This window comes from Thamnophis elegans, chromosome 1 (genome assembly GCF_009769535.1).
Source record: "Thamnophis elegans isolate rThaEle1 chromosome 1, rThaEle1.pri, whole genome shotgun sequence".
In the NCBI taxonomy this organism is placed as follows: domain Eukaryota; kingdom Metazoa; phylum Chordata; class Lepidosauria; order Squamata; family Colubridae; genus Thamnophis; species Thamnophis elegans.
Genome location: NC_045541.1, coordinates 5,064,061 through 5,079,783, shown reverse-complemented (window position 1 = coordinate 5,079,783; position 15,723 = coordinate 5,064,061). Strand labels below are relative to the sequence as shown.

Genomic DNA, 15,723 nt, shown 5'->3' with positions numbered 1-15,723 from the left:
CTGTAAACCGCTTAGAGAGGGCTGAAAGCCCTATGAAGCGGTATATAAGTCTAACTGCTATTGCTATTGCTATTGCTATGCAAGACAGTCTCCTCTGCTTCCCTGGGCTCTTCTTCATGCACTTTCCAAAAAGTGCATGAGGCTACCTCATCACCAGTCTTGAAATAGGATTTTACTGCTGCTCCAGGGTTTGTTTTTTGGGGAGGTCAAAAGTGCTGGATTAAAAAAAAGGTCTTTTGACTCAGTATCTCAGGGTGGGGATGGGAGGTGTCTCCCCTTTTTTTCCTGACCCACAAGTGTTTCTCTGCTTGACTGGGAGAATGAAAAATGTAGCACTGAGATCATATCCATACCCAGCATTCCCTAAGGTAAAGATGAAGGTTCCCCTTGCACGTATGTGCTGATCGTTCCCGACTCTAGGGGGTAGTGCTCATCTCTGTTTCAAAGCCGAAGAGCCAGCGCTGTCCGAAGATGTCTCCGTGGTCATGTGACCAGCATGACTAAATGTCAAAGGTGCCCAGAACGCCGTTACCTTCTCACCAAAGGCGGTTCCTATTTTTTTACTTGCATTTTTACATGCTTTCGAACTGCTATGTTGACAGAAGCTGGGAAAAGTAATGGGAGCACACGCCGTTATGTGGTGCTAGGGATTCAAGCCGCCAAACTGCCGACCTTTCTGATCGACAAGCTCAGCGTCTTAGCCACTGAGCCACCATGTCCTACGCCTTACCAATAATTCTATCGTGCTATTGCAGAGTGTCTTGGTGTCTTGGATAGACAGAACAAGACAGACAACAAAGTTAGAAATGATGGCATTTGTGCATGGTTTTTTCAAATGAATCAATACAGAGAAGATGAGATAAGCACTACCCCCTATGGTAGGACATGACTGGACAGAGAAACCTTTACTTTTTTCTTTACAGTTTTTTTTTTTAGCAAGATGATAGCAATAGCAATAGCAGTTAGACTTATATACCGCTTCATAGGGCTTTCAGCCCTCTCTAAGCGGTTTACAGAGTCAGCATATCGCCCCCCAACAACAATCCGGGTCCTCATTTTACCCACCTCGGAAGGATGGAAGGCTGAGTCAACCCTGAGCCGGTGAGATTTGAACAGCCGAACTGCAGAACTGCAGTCAGCTGAAGTAGCCTGCAGTGCTGCATTTAACCACTGTGCCACCTCCTGATGGTTGACTCTTGATTATTTCCCCCCCATCAATGTCACCATTTCTGCAAAAAACATTTGGCACAGCCCTGGTTCACTGTATCCTGCCTTGTCTCCATTTTATCGCCTCGGTGAGAAGTAGGGTATTGTTCTTCATAGGATTCAGAGGAAGGTGAGGGCGTAGAGTACAGGCCATTTGTGATTAAAAAAATAGCCTGCTTTAGAGCCCCTATTTTGGGTTGTTCTTATTGAAGCTTCTGCTTCATTTCCCCAAGTTTTCCAATGGCATTCTTACTTGTTAAGGATTGAAGAGACGAACTTTTGCACCGCTATTAAAACCTTCGTTCGGGAGGCCCAAGGTTCTAAATCTGCTAGCTTCTGCTAGCCAATTACTTGAATTAGTACATATGGTATCAGAGAGAGGTGTCTTTTAGAACTTGATGGGGAAAAAATGAGTGGGGCGGGTAAGGGAAAGAAGACCGTTAAGAGCCAAGTCAGAAGTCAGTAGTGTTTACACAAGAAGCCAGTAGAGTTGTAGCAGATTTGAGTCAGTATATCTGGTGACAACATCTAGCTAAGAGGAGGCATGTCCTGTGCCAAAGCGTGCAGTGTGGTTTGTCAGATGGACTACATTTTGGCAGGAGCATCCCGCTCTCAGGCATGGAACTTTTCAGTTGGCCACAATCTCTGGCTAGCAGAGGAAAGGGTGAGATGGAGACAGAGGGAAGGGAGAGTAATTTTGAAACCGAAGCACCATATCCCATCTCTCAATTATTTTACAGATCCAATGTATTTGAAAATAACTGCCTTAGCTTGTACCAAAGGTGAAAAGTCCTTATCATCTTTCTCCCTTGCTGTTTTTTTTTTATTACTATAGTCAACCACCCAAAAGTATGCTTAAGCTGTCGTGTTTATACAGCGTGCCGCTGGAGTTAACACAGGGGTGATTTTGAGATTTGTTGGGGCTTTGTGTTGCACCTTGAATGCGAGTCAAAATCGCCAAGTCAAGGCTTCAAGTTTCCCTTCCCCAGAAGATCCCCATTTTCAGAATTTTCAATTGCAAAGGCTAATTTAAGTCTTCTTGAAAAGATCAGAATGATCTCTTAGCTCTTACCTTTACTACCTTGGAAATCTAAGTGTTCCATATATGAAGAACCATAAAAGAGTTAGCAATAGCAATAGCAATAGCAGTTAGACTTATATACCGCTTCATAGGGCTTTCAGCCCTCTCTAAGCGGTTTACAGAGTCAGCATATCACCCCCAACAATCCGGGTCCTCATTTCACCCACCTCGGAAGGATGGAAGGCTGAGTCAACCTTGAGCCGGTGAGATTTGAACAGCTGAACTGCAGATAACAGTCAGCTGGCCTGCAGTACTGCACTGCGCCCCCTGGCTCCCTTGAGTTGAGGATTAGGAAAGCGGGATTATGTGCCAATCTCTCTCTTAACTACACTTTAACTAGATACTGTAGTTGGATCATCTGCAAAGAGTTTAGGATTTTAGTAAACTGTTCTTACCCCGCCTCGTTCCACACCAACACAGACTCCGAGCCAAAGATAAGTTACGGCATTTAATTAACAGACAGACAGGTCCTTGGCAGCAAACCGGCACAGACAAGCTTGGGCAGCAATCCAGCACAGATAAGGCTTGGCAGCAATCCAGCCTGCCAAGCTCACAATAATGTTCTCCAACATTAGTTCCTGTGTTGACCTCTGCAAGAGGGGCATGTGCACAAACAGTCCTTTTATAGTCTGGAGAGGAGCCTAATTACCACCAGCTGAGTGCAATTACCTCCTGTAACTGCACAACTGTTCCTGACGCCTATTAGCTCTTCGGTGCTGGGCATCCAGGAAGAACTCACTACTGGCATCAGGCTCACACTCCCTTGTCTCCTCCCCACTGGTCCAAGGCTCAGGCGCCTCCTGGTGGACAACCAGCCTCTCTGCGCCCTGCTTAGAGTTGGAACCCTGTCCAGGATCTTCAACATCCTCCAGAGCCGACTCATAGGGCCCCTCGCTGTCGGACTCTGGTGGCAGCTCCAACGGCTCCTGCTGGGCCACAACAGTAAACCATATAAATATGATGTAAATATATATAGCTGAAGCTACATTAGAAGGATTCTTGCACATAAGAGTTTGAAATAGGCTAGAGATTGGGCTACATCCCACTCCTAACATACTCTTTTGTTTGCATTTATTATTTGGCTTACACCATACTGCTGCTTATAACAAAACTTGGTTAGCAAAACTTATGACAAAACTGGTTAATAAAACTTAAGAAGCAACCGCAACATACAGAAAATTAGAATTATGTTTGGTAGAAGAGATACATCTTGGTAGATTTTCTGAATGCTAAGAGAATGAGTACAGAACACAGGAGACTGTATTTCAAACTCTTTCCCGTGGGGCAGTAAAATGGGCCTCTGAGATGGGAGCATCTTCCATAGGATTTATCCTGCACATCCTAACAAATGCATAACAAAAGAGGTCATTGTGAACCAGTCAGGCTCAAAGTTTTGAAAACATCTCACAAGCAGTTGGCAACCAGTGCAGATCTTTCAGTAGAGAGGTCATATGATCCCTGTATTTTGTATTATTAGTTAGCAGCCTACTGTAAGTGTCACGTTTTGCTCCGCTTGCAGCTTCCAGGCATTTTTCCACAGGTAATGTCATGTAGCACACACTCCACTACTGTGGAATGACATCACCAAGATTTGTCCAGATCTTGCCCATCAACTTGTTTGTTTAGTTTAGAACACGTCTTTCCTCCAGAAGCTCAAGGTGATACAGCATGGGTTGCACAGGTAAACCCACCAGTGGCTGGCCAGGTTAGGTGGTCCTAATAGAATGGACCTTATAAATTCATTTTAGTTTGGCTTTTCATTCTAGTGCCCTGGAGTCCCAAAGTTGACATTTAGCTGGAGTGAGCCTTCTCCCCAACCTCCTCATAAGTATTACAAATAGGGCTGAACAGTGTGGCAAGACCCTGTAAAGTGGGGGCACATGAAGTGAGAGATAGAACAGAGGTAAAAGCTGCTGACAGCCTAAGATGAAATAGGAACTTCTCTTTTTTATATTTCTCCTATGTACTTTGCTGTAACAGTCCAAGTGAACTTCCCCTTTTGAAATGTCATGCTTGTCTCGTGTATGGAAACGCCTTGAGGATGTACCGTGTGGAACACGGCATAAAAGTAGCATCCTGGGCAGAGCTCAGTTCAGTTCAGATGTTGGTGTGTGAACACGCTGAACTCGATGCATCCAATAAACCTGTTTCTCTCACTTTCGTGGTCTCAAGTCCTGGTCTTTCGTAAGTAGATTACAAACCACAATCTGTTGCAACAAAGGCAGTATTGTAGAACTCCACCCTCCAATTTACTCCTACAGCAGCCCTGTGAAGAAGATTGGCTCAGAGTCACCCAGGGAGCTTCCCAGGCTGAGAATGCACATGAACATCCGTCTCCCCGTGTCTAGTTCAAATCTTAACCACGGTTACACTGTAGCTCATATCGGCTGAAGTTGGACATGTCAAACTAGACCTTCTCCTAGGCCAGGGGTCAGCAACCCATGGCTCTGGAGCCACACGTGGCACTTTTATCCCTCAGCTGCAGCTCCCTGTCGCTCAAAATATGAGCGACAGAGCATAATACAGGGTATAAACATTTAACAATCATACACTAACATAAGCTAACTAACTATATCATCCTACCTCCCTCTTGTACTTTAACTCCCCTTTTATTAAGCTAACTTTAGATAAATTGTAACATTCCTTGTTCATTCATAAGCTAATTGAAATTTCTTAGTCCGATATTTATTTCGAATGTAATCAATCCATCTTCTCCATTCCAGCTTGTATTTCTCATCTGAATGGTCCTTCAGATATGCTGAGATTTTGGGCATCTCTGCTAAGTTTACTACTTTTAGCGTCCATTCTTGAATAGTAGGCAATTCTTCCTTCTTCCAGTACTGCGCCACCAACAATCTTGCTGCCGTTATTAAGTTCAGAGTCAAATTAGTCTCTATCACTGTACAGTCTGTAATTACATCTAGCAAGAACAACTGAGGAGTAAACTTTATCCTCTTTTTAAGAATATTTTGAATAATCCACCATATTTTTATCCCAAATGCTTTAACTTTTTTACAAGTCCACCATACATGATAATACGTAGCATCAACACAGTCACATCTCCAACATTTGGATTGTAAATTCGGATACTTACAAGCTAGCTTTTTGGGACATTTCTTAAAATCCAAGGTAAAGGAAATTTCTACTCCAGATTAATGTTACGGAATTATAATCAAAGTAACCTAGGCTCACCCGTAGTTTTGCAGATGATATCGTTTACACAAATGTTTAGTATCCACTTTGTTCTTCTATGGCAGCAAACTTTATCTTTCAGATTTCCAGGAAAAAGACTATAGACTTTCCCTAGATAGTTCAACCATCGGTACATTTTATAGAGCCGAGGTGGCGCAGTGGTTAGAGTGCAGTACTGCAGGCCACTTCAGCTGACTGTTATCTGCAGTTCGGCGGTTCAAATCTCACCGGCTCAAGGTTGACTCAGCCTTCCATCCTTCCGAGGTGGGTGAAATGAGGACCCAGACTGTTGGGGGCGATATGCTGACTCGGTAAACCGCTTAGAGAGGGCTGAAAGCCCTATGAAGCGGTATATAAGTCTAACTGCTATTGCTATTGCTATTTACGATAGAAAATGTTTTTGATAATCTTGGCCCACATTGGTATAAGATGTATTTCTTGGTTGGGTATTTTTCCTTTCACCCTCTCTAATAGAGATAACATTCAATAAATGTATTGTCATTTATTCTTGAAAAAGCAGCTTTGGTATTGCTTCACCTCAATAAAAAGCAATCTGTTGAGAAGATGATACTGACAGCTTGCATTCTAAAATATTTCAAGCTTCCGTGGTTTGGTCTAATATGTCAGCAATTGATGAAAAGCTATTAATAATACGAAAATAGGAATGTGCTACACTTTGAATTCAAACTGAAAGGTGCCTGGAGTTGTATATACTTACGTTGATCCTTTTTGCGCTCACACAGTAGCCACACAATCCCAGGAAAATCTGCTTGTGGGATAAGGAGATGCTAATAATCGTGCATACTCTGAAGCACCTCGTTGCTCCCTGTGGTGCTTTCTTAATTCAAACACATGTTTTCCATAGATTGCACAGGTGGCTTGTGAGTTCAGAGAAAGATGCAACTTCTTTCAGGGAGTTGCTGACACCTAAACCCATACCTCCTCTGAAATATATTTTTAAATTTGGATGCAGGGAACATCACGTCCTTATCTGAAAGCTAGCAAAAAAAAAGATCCCTTTTCAAGTAGAATGAATTTAAGACATTGTTTTTCTCCAGCATTTTTCTGTTTTGTCTTTTCAACGGTCATTTTTGTCACCGATTACATTCTGTAGTTGTCCCAATTCATTACAACAGGCCTGGTTGTTGCTTAGTACACAGCTGTCAACCTCTTGGTGTCATGTTGCTATCATGTGATGTTTTGCAATGTTTTTCCCATTCACGGACCTGGTGTGGGTGTGGCCTGACACATCCGATCCACTGGCCGATAGTTTGACACCACTGGCTTAGTAGAATAAAAAGTTCAAGTAAATTTGAAGGAATAACCTGTCTTCCCAAGAATTCTTTTACTATCTGTTTATTTTTTTTAAAAGAAATGGTTCTAAAACTAGTCCTGTTTAACCTCTGTTTCTCCAAGATATTTGAAGGAAATATGCATTACGACACCCCTGAAGTTAGAAGATTTGATCCTGTTCCTGCACAGTTCGTCAGAGTTTACCCAGAAAGGTGGTCTCCGGCAGGGATCGGAATGCGATTAGAAGTTCTTGGATGTGACTGGACTGGTAAGAGCTCTGTGAATCTATTTCATGCTCTATGGCTCCTTCCGCCATTTTGGTCCTGAGAATGTTTGCATAAAAGTTTCCATGTGAGAATCCAAACTGATGACATTGCACCACAAATATTTTCCTTTCCCCACTCTTCCTGATGAATAATTCTTGCTCTGCTTAGAATGGGTAGAAATGCTTACTCTACATATTCCTGTGATGACAGCAGTGGTGGGATTCAGCCGGTTTGCACCTATTTGGGAGAACCGGTTGGTAACTTTCTAAGCAGTTCGGAGAACCGATTGTTGGAAGAAATCTCCTTTTGTTTTTTTCCCCACTTTAAAGGGCTAATCCTGTAAGGAAGGCAGGAAGGAAACATTCTAATGTTGTTTCTAGCCTAATCTTTATTGACCTGCTTACAGAAACTGCCTCTCTGGTTAACCCTTATTACATTGTCACAGCTAAGGCGAAGCGCCCATCGACCTGAGTGACCTTGAGTTGGCCACACCCACCCAGTCACATGACCACCGAGCCCCACCTACCCAGATGGTCATTAGTGCAGAGAACCAGTTGTTAAATTATTTGAATCCCACCACTGGATGATAGTGAACATCTCTTTCAGCTTTATGTTGTCAGGATGACAATATTAACTATGAAAATCCTTATTGGAAAAATGTCTGGTAGCATTTATTATTTTCATTGATTATTCTCTGCCTATTAGGGTTCATCAATTGCTGTATATTCTCCTTTCTGAACAATCTTCAAGTTTTGTATATGACTGGCTATGGATGTTCAGACCCCTTTCTCTTTCTCTAAATTTATGTCTAATATCTTAGCTTATTAGGCTGTGTGACACAAACTCAGTGTCGACAGCCCTGTAGCACTTTTCTCAAGCCAAAAAAGAAAAGAATTCTTTCCAAATGGCATTCAGAGTGCAGATTAAAGGAGGAAGATACGTTTTCTTAGTTTTTCCTTCTCATTTATGTCCCCCTTCCAGCTGTTTGGTGCCAGGGACGTTCTTATTTGTGGTTCCTAATCATCTGAGTTGTGGAGAGCAGGCATTCTGAATGCACACACACAAATGTAAACTTCCCCATCTCTGCCAATGAAATAAGAGGAGCAAGAGGGCACATGTGTGCTTGTATAGAATAATCTATATGAGTGAGCATATATATATATATATATATATATATATATATATATATATATATATATATATATATATATATATATATATATACACATGTTGTATTTGTGCTGATAAATAAATAAAGGGAGACTAGTATAGATCTATTTCAAGCTATTTATCTCTCATCAGCTAGCCATACCCTTACTGGGATTAGAACCTGTGCTGTTCTAATCCCAGTAAGGGAATGGCTAGCTGATGAGAGCTAAATAGCTTGAAATAGATCTATACTAGTCTCCCTTTATTTATTTATCAGCACAAATACAACACAAATGTAACAAAGGCAACAGTAAAAATAATGGCTTTCTGTCTGGATGGTCTCTTGTAATGAGCCGATAGACAGAGAAAGGAAGCAGTATGCCTCTTCCCATATTTGGGCATACCAGGGTTTGTGACACTAAATACATACATACATACATACATACATACATACATACATACATACATACATACATAATCAGGGCTTAAGATGGGGAGGAGAAGGTATATAGCAATAGCAATAGCAATAGCAGTAGACTTATATACCGCTTCATAGGGCTTTCAGCCCTCTCTAAGCGGTTTACAGAGAGTCAGCATATTGCCCCCAACAATCTGGGTCCTCATTTTACCCACCTCGGAAGGATGGAAGGCTGAGTCAACCCTGAGCCGGTGAGATTTGAACCGCTGAACTGCTGATCTAGCAGTAGCCTGCAGTGCTGCATTTAACCACTGCGCCACCTTGGCTCTTATATATATATACGAGAAGAATAGTATGTAATGGTGGTGGTGGTGATAATATTCTAATGCCTGCACCCGTCCTGGGCCATTGAGTTGCACTTTTGTGTAATTCTCAAAACTGATGACTCCGTATGTCTGTTTTAATTATTGCCTTGCTCTGATTTGATGCTATGTTTTGTGATATCCTTTTATGTTAATTCATAGGCCCAGCAGCATACATTAGGAAGAAGTTCAGTATAATTAGCAGGAACATCTCAAAAACTAGGGAGACTCAGCGTGAGATATCTGTACCACAAGGTTAAACTCTTACATTTCAGGATTTTTTGAGAGAGAGTCCCATTATCTGTCAATCTAAGGAATCAAAAAGTTACACATACGATTTTATTTTTAAAAAAAAACCTGCTTATTCTTCCTTTTGATGTGTAATCATAAAGTATGAAAACCGTCAGCTGGATTTAGCTTCCAGGCCTAGCTGAAATGACAAAAAAGTGAAGCAGAAGCTACCACTACCAACTAAATCCATTTACTGCTGACTGTTAGAGCTAGAAAATTACACTTCCTCTTTTATTTTGTTAAGACGCATCTAGCATTCAGTCTGCTTTCCAGATGTCACTGGTAAAAAAGATTTGATTTCTGTTTGGAAGCCACATCTGTAAAAAGCTTGTTTGTATAGATTGTCTTGGGCTGTACAAACTTCCTAAGAAGAAGTCCCCGCTTTCAATAAATCAACTGTACGATACTTCGGCAGGTGTCATCAGATATATGAAAATAATAACACATCTACAATTCCAAATGGATAAACTGATTCTTTTTGCTATTGTCAGATGTCACGGTATAGTTGAGTGTATTTATTTATTTGACAGGGAATGTTTGAGCCACAAATCTGGAAATCGTAGCCTCAGTGTGGAAGATCTTGTGGATCTTTCCATACTGTTTGTATAGATTGAGACAGAGATATAGATATAGATATAGACAGAGCCGAGGTGGCGCAGTGGTTAGAGTGCAGTACTGCAAGCCACTTCAGCTGACCGTTAGCTGCAGTTCAGCGGTTCAAATCTCACCGGCTCAGGGTTGACTCATCCTTCCATCCTTCTGAGGTGGGTGAAATGAGGACCCAGATTGTTGTTGGGGGCAATATGCTGACTCTGTAAACTGCTTAGAGAGGGCTGAAAGCCCTATGAAGCGGTATATAAGTCTAACTGCTATTGCTATGTTCTGTCAGACGCATGATACTACTTGAGTATCCCTATAGGAGTATAAATTGCTCAGGCGAGGGGATGGCTACACTTAGAGAAAGAATTTTGGAAAGTTTGCATTAAATATTGATATATAACTGGGACAGCCTGCCTGCCTTTGTTACATTTGTCCTTGTCCAGGTATCAGAACATAAAAATCTCTCAGCCCATCTTACAGGGTTGTCATTAGAGGGGAAAATGAGAGCTGGCAGCATTAAATATCTATGCAACCTCGAGAAAGTCAATAAATAAATAAGTAAATAGATAGAGAGGTAATTAATTAATTATTATTTTTTAAAGTGAATGAATACGCGTGTACATTTTTGGAACAGAAGAAGCCCGCTGATTCAATAAACTTACAATTGGCAAAAATGTCAATATTCTGGCTACACTCACCAAGATGGCCAATGTACCTCTTGCTTAACATCATTTCAGAACTGCAAATTGGAGGCTCATATGATTAAATGGTCTTACATCTAAATGTTAGATGAAAAGACTATAGCCTAGACCAGTGTTTCTCAACCTTGGTCACTTGAAGATGCCTGGACTTCAACTCCCAGAATTCCCCAGCCAGCGAATGCTGGCTGGGGAATTCTAGGAGTTGAAGTCCGGACATCTTCAAGTGGCCAAGGTTGAGAAACACTGGCCTAGACATATGCCCATTAATGCTATTTATAAGAAATGCTTTTGCTGGAAAGCCCTCGGTTGAATGCCTTTCAATCTACTTTCAGAACCAATACATAAAGCTTGATCATCAGTTTGCAATGGTGGAGAATATCTGTAGCTTGGGTGTAGGAGGTTACCTAGTCTTTTCATTCAGAAACCAAACCACAAGCTTCGGAGAACGAACCTTCACCCTTGATCAGTGATGGGTTTCAAAATTTTTTAGAACTTCTTCTGTAGGTGTGGCCTGCTTTGTGGGAGTGGCTTGCCGGCCATGTGACTAGATGGGAGTGGCTTGCCAGCCATGTGACCGGGTGGGAGTAGCTTGCCAGCCATGTGACTGAGTGGGAGTGGCTTGGCAGTCATGTGACTGGGTGGGCGTGGCCAACTTGTGAAATGTGGTGAAACTCACTTAACAACGCTCTTGCTTAGCAACCAAAACGTTGGCTCAGGAACTCTGGCATTTGAAGCACGCAAGTCTTAAAGCTGTCAAGTTACAAGACCCTTGCACCCCTAACCCTTTAGGGAAAAAAAACCCCAGGGGTGTTCAAACTTGACAGCTTTAAGACTTGTGGACTTCAACTCCCAGAATTCCTCCTCTCGCTCTTCATGTTGATGATGTGCGGATGGGCAGGGGGAGGGAGCTGGAACCGGTTCTAAACGACACTGTAGATTTGTGGAACCTCTTCTATAGAAGAGGTTAGAACTGGCAGGAATCCATCCCTGCCCTTGATCATCAGTTTCGGATTAGGATTATTTTTTTTTACTTGAAAGAAAGACAAACCAAAGCTAGATCAAGAATAGACTAGATGAGACTAAACTAAACTTTTTCATGTAAGCTGCTGTTAATACCCTTGAAGATGTACGGCTGTATAACAGATCTGTTCGCCTGGTGCACCAATTGCGTCCCTACCTGAACCGGGAGGCACTCGCAACAGTCACTCATGCCCTTGTGACCTCAAGACTGGACTACTGCAATGCGCTCTACATGGGGCAGCCCTTGAAGAGCATTTGGAGACTTCAGCTCATCCAGAATGCAGCCGCGCGAGCGATTGTGGGTGCACCTCGGTACACCCACGTTACACCTATCCTTTGCGAGCTGCACTGGCTACCTACCTACGCTTCAAGGTGCTAGTCGTCACTTATAAAGCCCTTCATGGTATTGGACCTGGGTACTTGAGAGACCGCCTGCTGCCAATTACCTCCCAAAGGCCCATTAGATCCCACAGATTAGGCCTCCTCCGGATTCCATCTACTGGCCAATGTCACCTGGCTACTACCCGGAGGAGGGTCTTCTCTGTGGCTGCTCCAGCCCTTTGGAACGAACTCCCCGCGGAGATTCGGACCCTCACCTCCCTCCAGGCTTTCCGTAAAGCCATTAAAACCTGGCTGTGCCGGCAGGCCTGGGGCTGATGAATTTCCAGCCCCTCCTCGAACTGTGTGACTGTTGATTGTCTTTTAAATTCTCTTTGTATTTCGTTTGTTGTATTACCTTCTTGTTTTACAGCCCCCCCCCCCCTTGGGTTTGTTAGCCGCCCTGAGTCCCTCAGGGAATAGGGCGGCATATAAATGCAATAAACCTTAAACCTTAAACCTTAAACTAGAAAACATCAGTCTAGAGTCTTCACATTTATTTGCCAGTTGCCCATACCGCACCCCACTTCATAAAACCATTAACTGAATGCTTTTAAACCAATTTTCAAATACCTTTTTGAAGAACATGCTTATTTGAAACATGGTGGTTTATTTATTTTTTAACCCTCAAGGACTGTGAGTTATGGTGGCACTTGTTTCTCTTTGTTGCCTTAGGAACATCTTGTTGAATTATTTAAATATGCAGTAAATGACCACTTATGGTGTGACTTGCATGTTTGACCTTTAAGCGATCTGTTTCTGGAACCCTCCGGTAATAAGACCTGAAGTGCCTCTTACAGAAACTTGTGCCAGGAGCATTTGGCATTCTAGCTGCTGGGTAGGAAGAAAAAATTGAAACATTAGGTCAACAGCTGGCCTGTTTCAAGGGCCTGCCAACATTTTTTTCCCCTTCTGAAGATTGACAAATATTAGCTCGTGACTGGTCCTCTCTCCTTTGAACTCGCAAACATCTGGTTTCCATTGCTTGACAGCTTTGTAACAGGATCCACAACTGCCTCTTGCAATACATACACTGCTCGGCAGGAGGGATACTATCTTTCGCATGTGTTCCATTCTGAACACATGTTGTCTCTTCTACTGTTGTGGTGAGTTTGCTTTATTCTGCTATGAAGTCTTGTACAACTCTGTTGACCATAAATGACACTGCAAAGCTTCTAAATTACTCCATCAGAGGATGCAGATGCACTATGGGGTTTTCATGTCCAAAGATCACTCTCAAAGTTAAGTTCCTGTTGTAAATCTTTGAGTACAAAAGAAAAAGGCTTAATGCATCTGATGTTCAGCTTTGGATTCCTTGGTTCCCCAGATATTTTTAATAACCATTTTGTTCCATTCCTTTTCATGTAAGCTGCTGTTAATACCCTTGAAGATGTACGGCTGTATAACAGATCTGAACTTATAAATCATACGGCTCTGAAGTTGCGTAGTATTGTGTTGAAAGCCTGAGAATTATTTTGTATTGAGTCACATGCTGAACAGCTATTTAGACATGGCGCAAAGTAATCAGATAAGGTTTGCCAATTCCTGAACTCTCGGTTTGACCAAGGTGTCAGAATCTGTCTGTGTTATCAATCTAAATAAATCCACTGCATTATGAAGGCCTCTTCATTAAAGGTTATGAACTGTAATCTATCATGCTGGTCGAACTGGTAGATAGATGCTTTTAGATTTCTCAGTCTAAGGCGAAGAGAGAGAGACTTGCTCAAATTGTCCAGCCAGCTTCTATTGCTAAGTGAGGACTACAACGTGGAATTCTCCCTCCCTCCCCTCCCTCCCCTCCCCCTCCCCCAATATGCCCACCTAGCACCTTAACCTTACTGGATTGATCTCAACAGATTGAGCAAATTTCTGCCAAATAGCAACTTACTTGGCAAATGATAGTAATAATAGTCAATTATATTCCTCATTTAGAATTTGTGCTGATATATCATATCTGTGAACTTCATGATAACACTGGTCTCATAGAGTCAAGCATTATGATATTGCACAAAATGTTTCCTACGAGGATAAAATGGTTCTCTGTAATGCAACCTCATTATTTTCTTTCTTGAAATTGAAGGGGCAGTACTTATTATGTAAGTTATTGCAGATCTTATTAATTAATGACTTAAATTGATCTTGACATTTACTCTTAGGGAGTTTCCTGGAGTGGTGAGCTGTACAGCCAAATGTAATCATGTGGTTGTCTACAAAATGCCAGAGAACTTTAGAAGATCTTCTTGCACTTCGTAGATATGCCATTTGAGGGGGTTGTGTGACTTGTTCTTATCAGTGACGTGCGGTGAGGTTTATGGCTGGTGAGGCAGCAATTTTTTTAGACTTGTGGACTTCAACTCCCAGAATTCCACAGCCAGGCATGCTCAGTTCCGATTTAAAGTGACAGCTTTTGTTTTTCTCCTTTGCTAAACAAGTTTCCTTCTTTCTTTTTCTTCACCCTTCCCCTCCTTCCTCCCTCTCTCCCTCCCTCCCTTCCCCCTCTCTCAAACAGACACACACACACACACAAGGTTGCACCAGGAGGATGAAGTTTGAATTCCTCCCCCTCCCTCTGACCCACACGTACCTTTTCCAGCTGTTTCAGAGAGGATTTCAACTCTGCTCTTGCCTGCCAAGATGAAAAGGAAAAAAAATGTAAAAGGAAAAAGGCAAGAGCTGAGGTCAGACTGGGCTAGTTGCTGCCAGAGTCACCATGGATGACTCTGCTTATTGCTTAACTGTTTAAAAAAGCCTCTAAAAAAGCACCCTCTACAGGAGGAGGCAGGAGAACGATGTGCCTCATCTACGTCAGGAATTTTTAGACTTTTAACCCTTGCTTAACTCTGCTCGAGTGATCATAAAAAGTCAGACTAGATGAGACACGTCGTTCTCCTGCCACCTCCTGTAGAGGGTGCTTTTTTAGAGGCTTTTTTTAAACAGTTAAGCAGAGTCATCCACGGTGACTCTGGCAGCAACTAGCTCAGCCTGACCTCAGCAGCTCTTGCCTTTTTCCTTTTACATTTTTTTTTCTTCTCATGATGACAGTGGTGAGTCTCTGCCTCCCCTGACTGCACGTCCCTGGTTCTTATGTACTGGCTCATTTGAACATATATGTGTGCTTTCTCTGTGCCTTGCTCCTTTAATGAAAGAAAAAAATATTATTCCTGACCTCAGTTTTCTTAGGGCTGCAGTAAATCTCTTTGCCAGTTCAAATAAAAAACCAGTAAGACTACAAGCCTTAAAAAGATTATTGACCACCAAACCCAAAGATGAAAGAATTCTATATTTTCTTTGGATCCATAAATCAGTCTCCAGAAGGGACTTGAGCTATGTTGATGTCTGTGGCATGTGGGAAACTTAATTGCCTTTTGTCCATTACTTTATTATCCTGCGCGTAAGGAAACTTTTCTATTAATTTTATGGCTTGGTTGCTGGGAGTATGAATTCACTGCTTAGTTAGAATTCATCTGGCAGGGTTTTTTCCTCCTTTAAAAAAAATTCTACTTGATTCCCAGTGCAAACTTTCTACACTCGGTTCATATTTGCAAAGGTATATGTCCGCATGGTGTTTTCAGGGAGACAATATAATTACTCACCTATGAGTAATTGCTTCCCTCTTTTCCCATTGCCTTGCGGATCATACACAGCTGTGGTTCTAATGGTCTTTGTTACCGTGACCTTATGTTGCGTCAGATGCAAAGTGCTGTTCTGAAATACAAAGGCCTGGAAGCTGTGGTGGGTTGCTAATCCCGTTCCAACCGGTTCGGTT

General features: G+C 42.3%; 1 protein-coding gene across 1 annotated transcript in view; it reads left to right on the top strand.

Moving 5' to 3' along the window:
* The window catches only part of NRP2 (neuropilin 2), a 157,782-nt gene that overhangs the window by 45,784 nt on the left and 96,275 nt on the right, over positions 1-15,723 (top strand). The window contains 1 exon segment of the mRNA XM_032234293.1: positions 6,896-7,040. Within this exon segment, the coding sequence (XP_032090184.1) occupies positions 6,896-7,040 (145 nt within the window).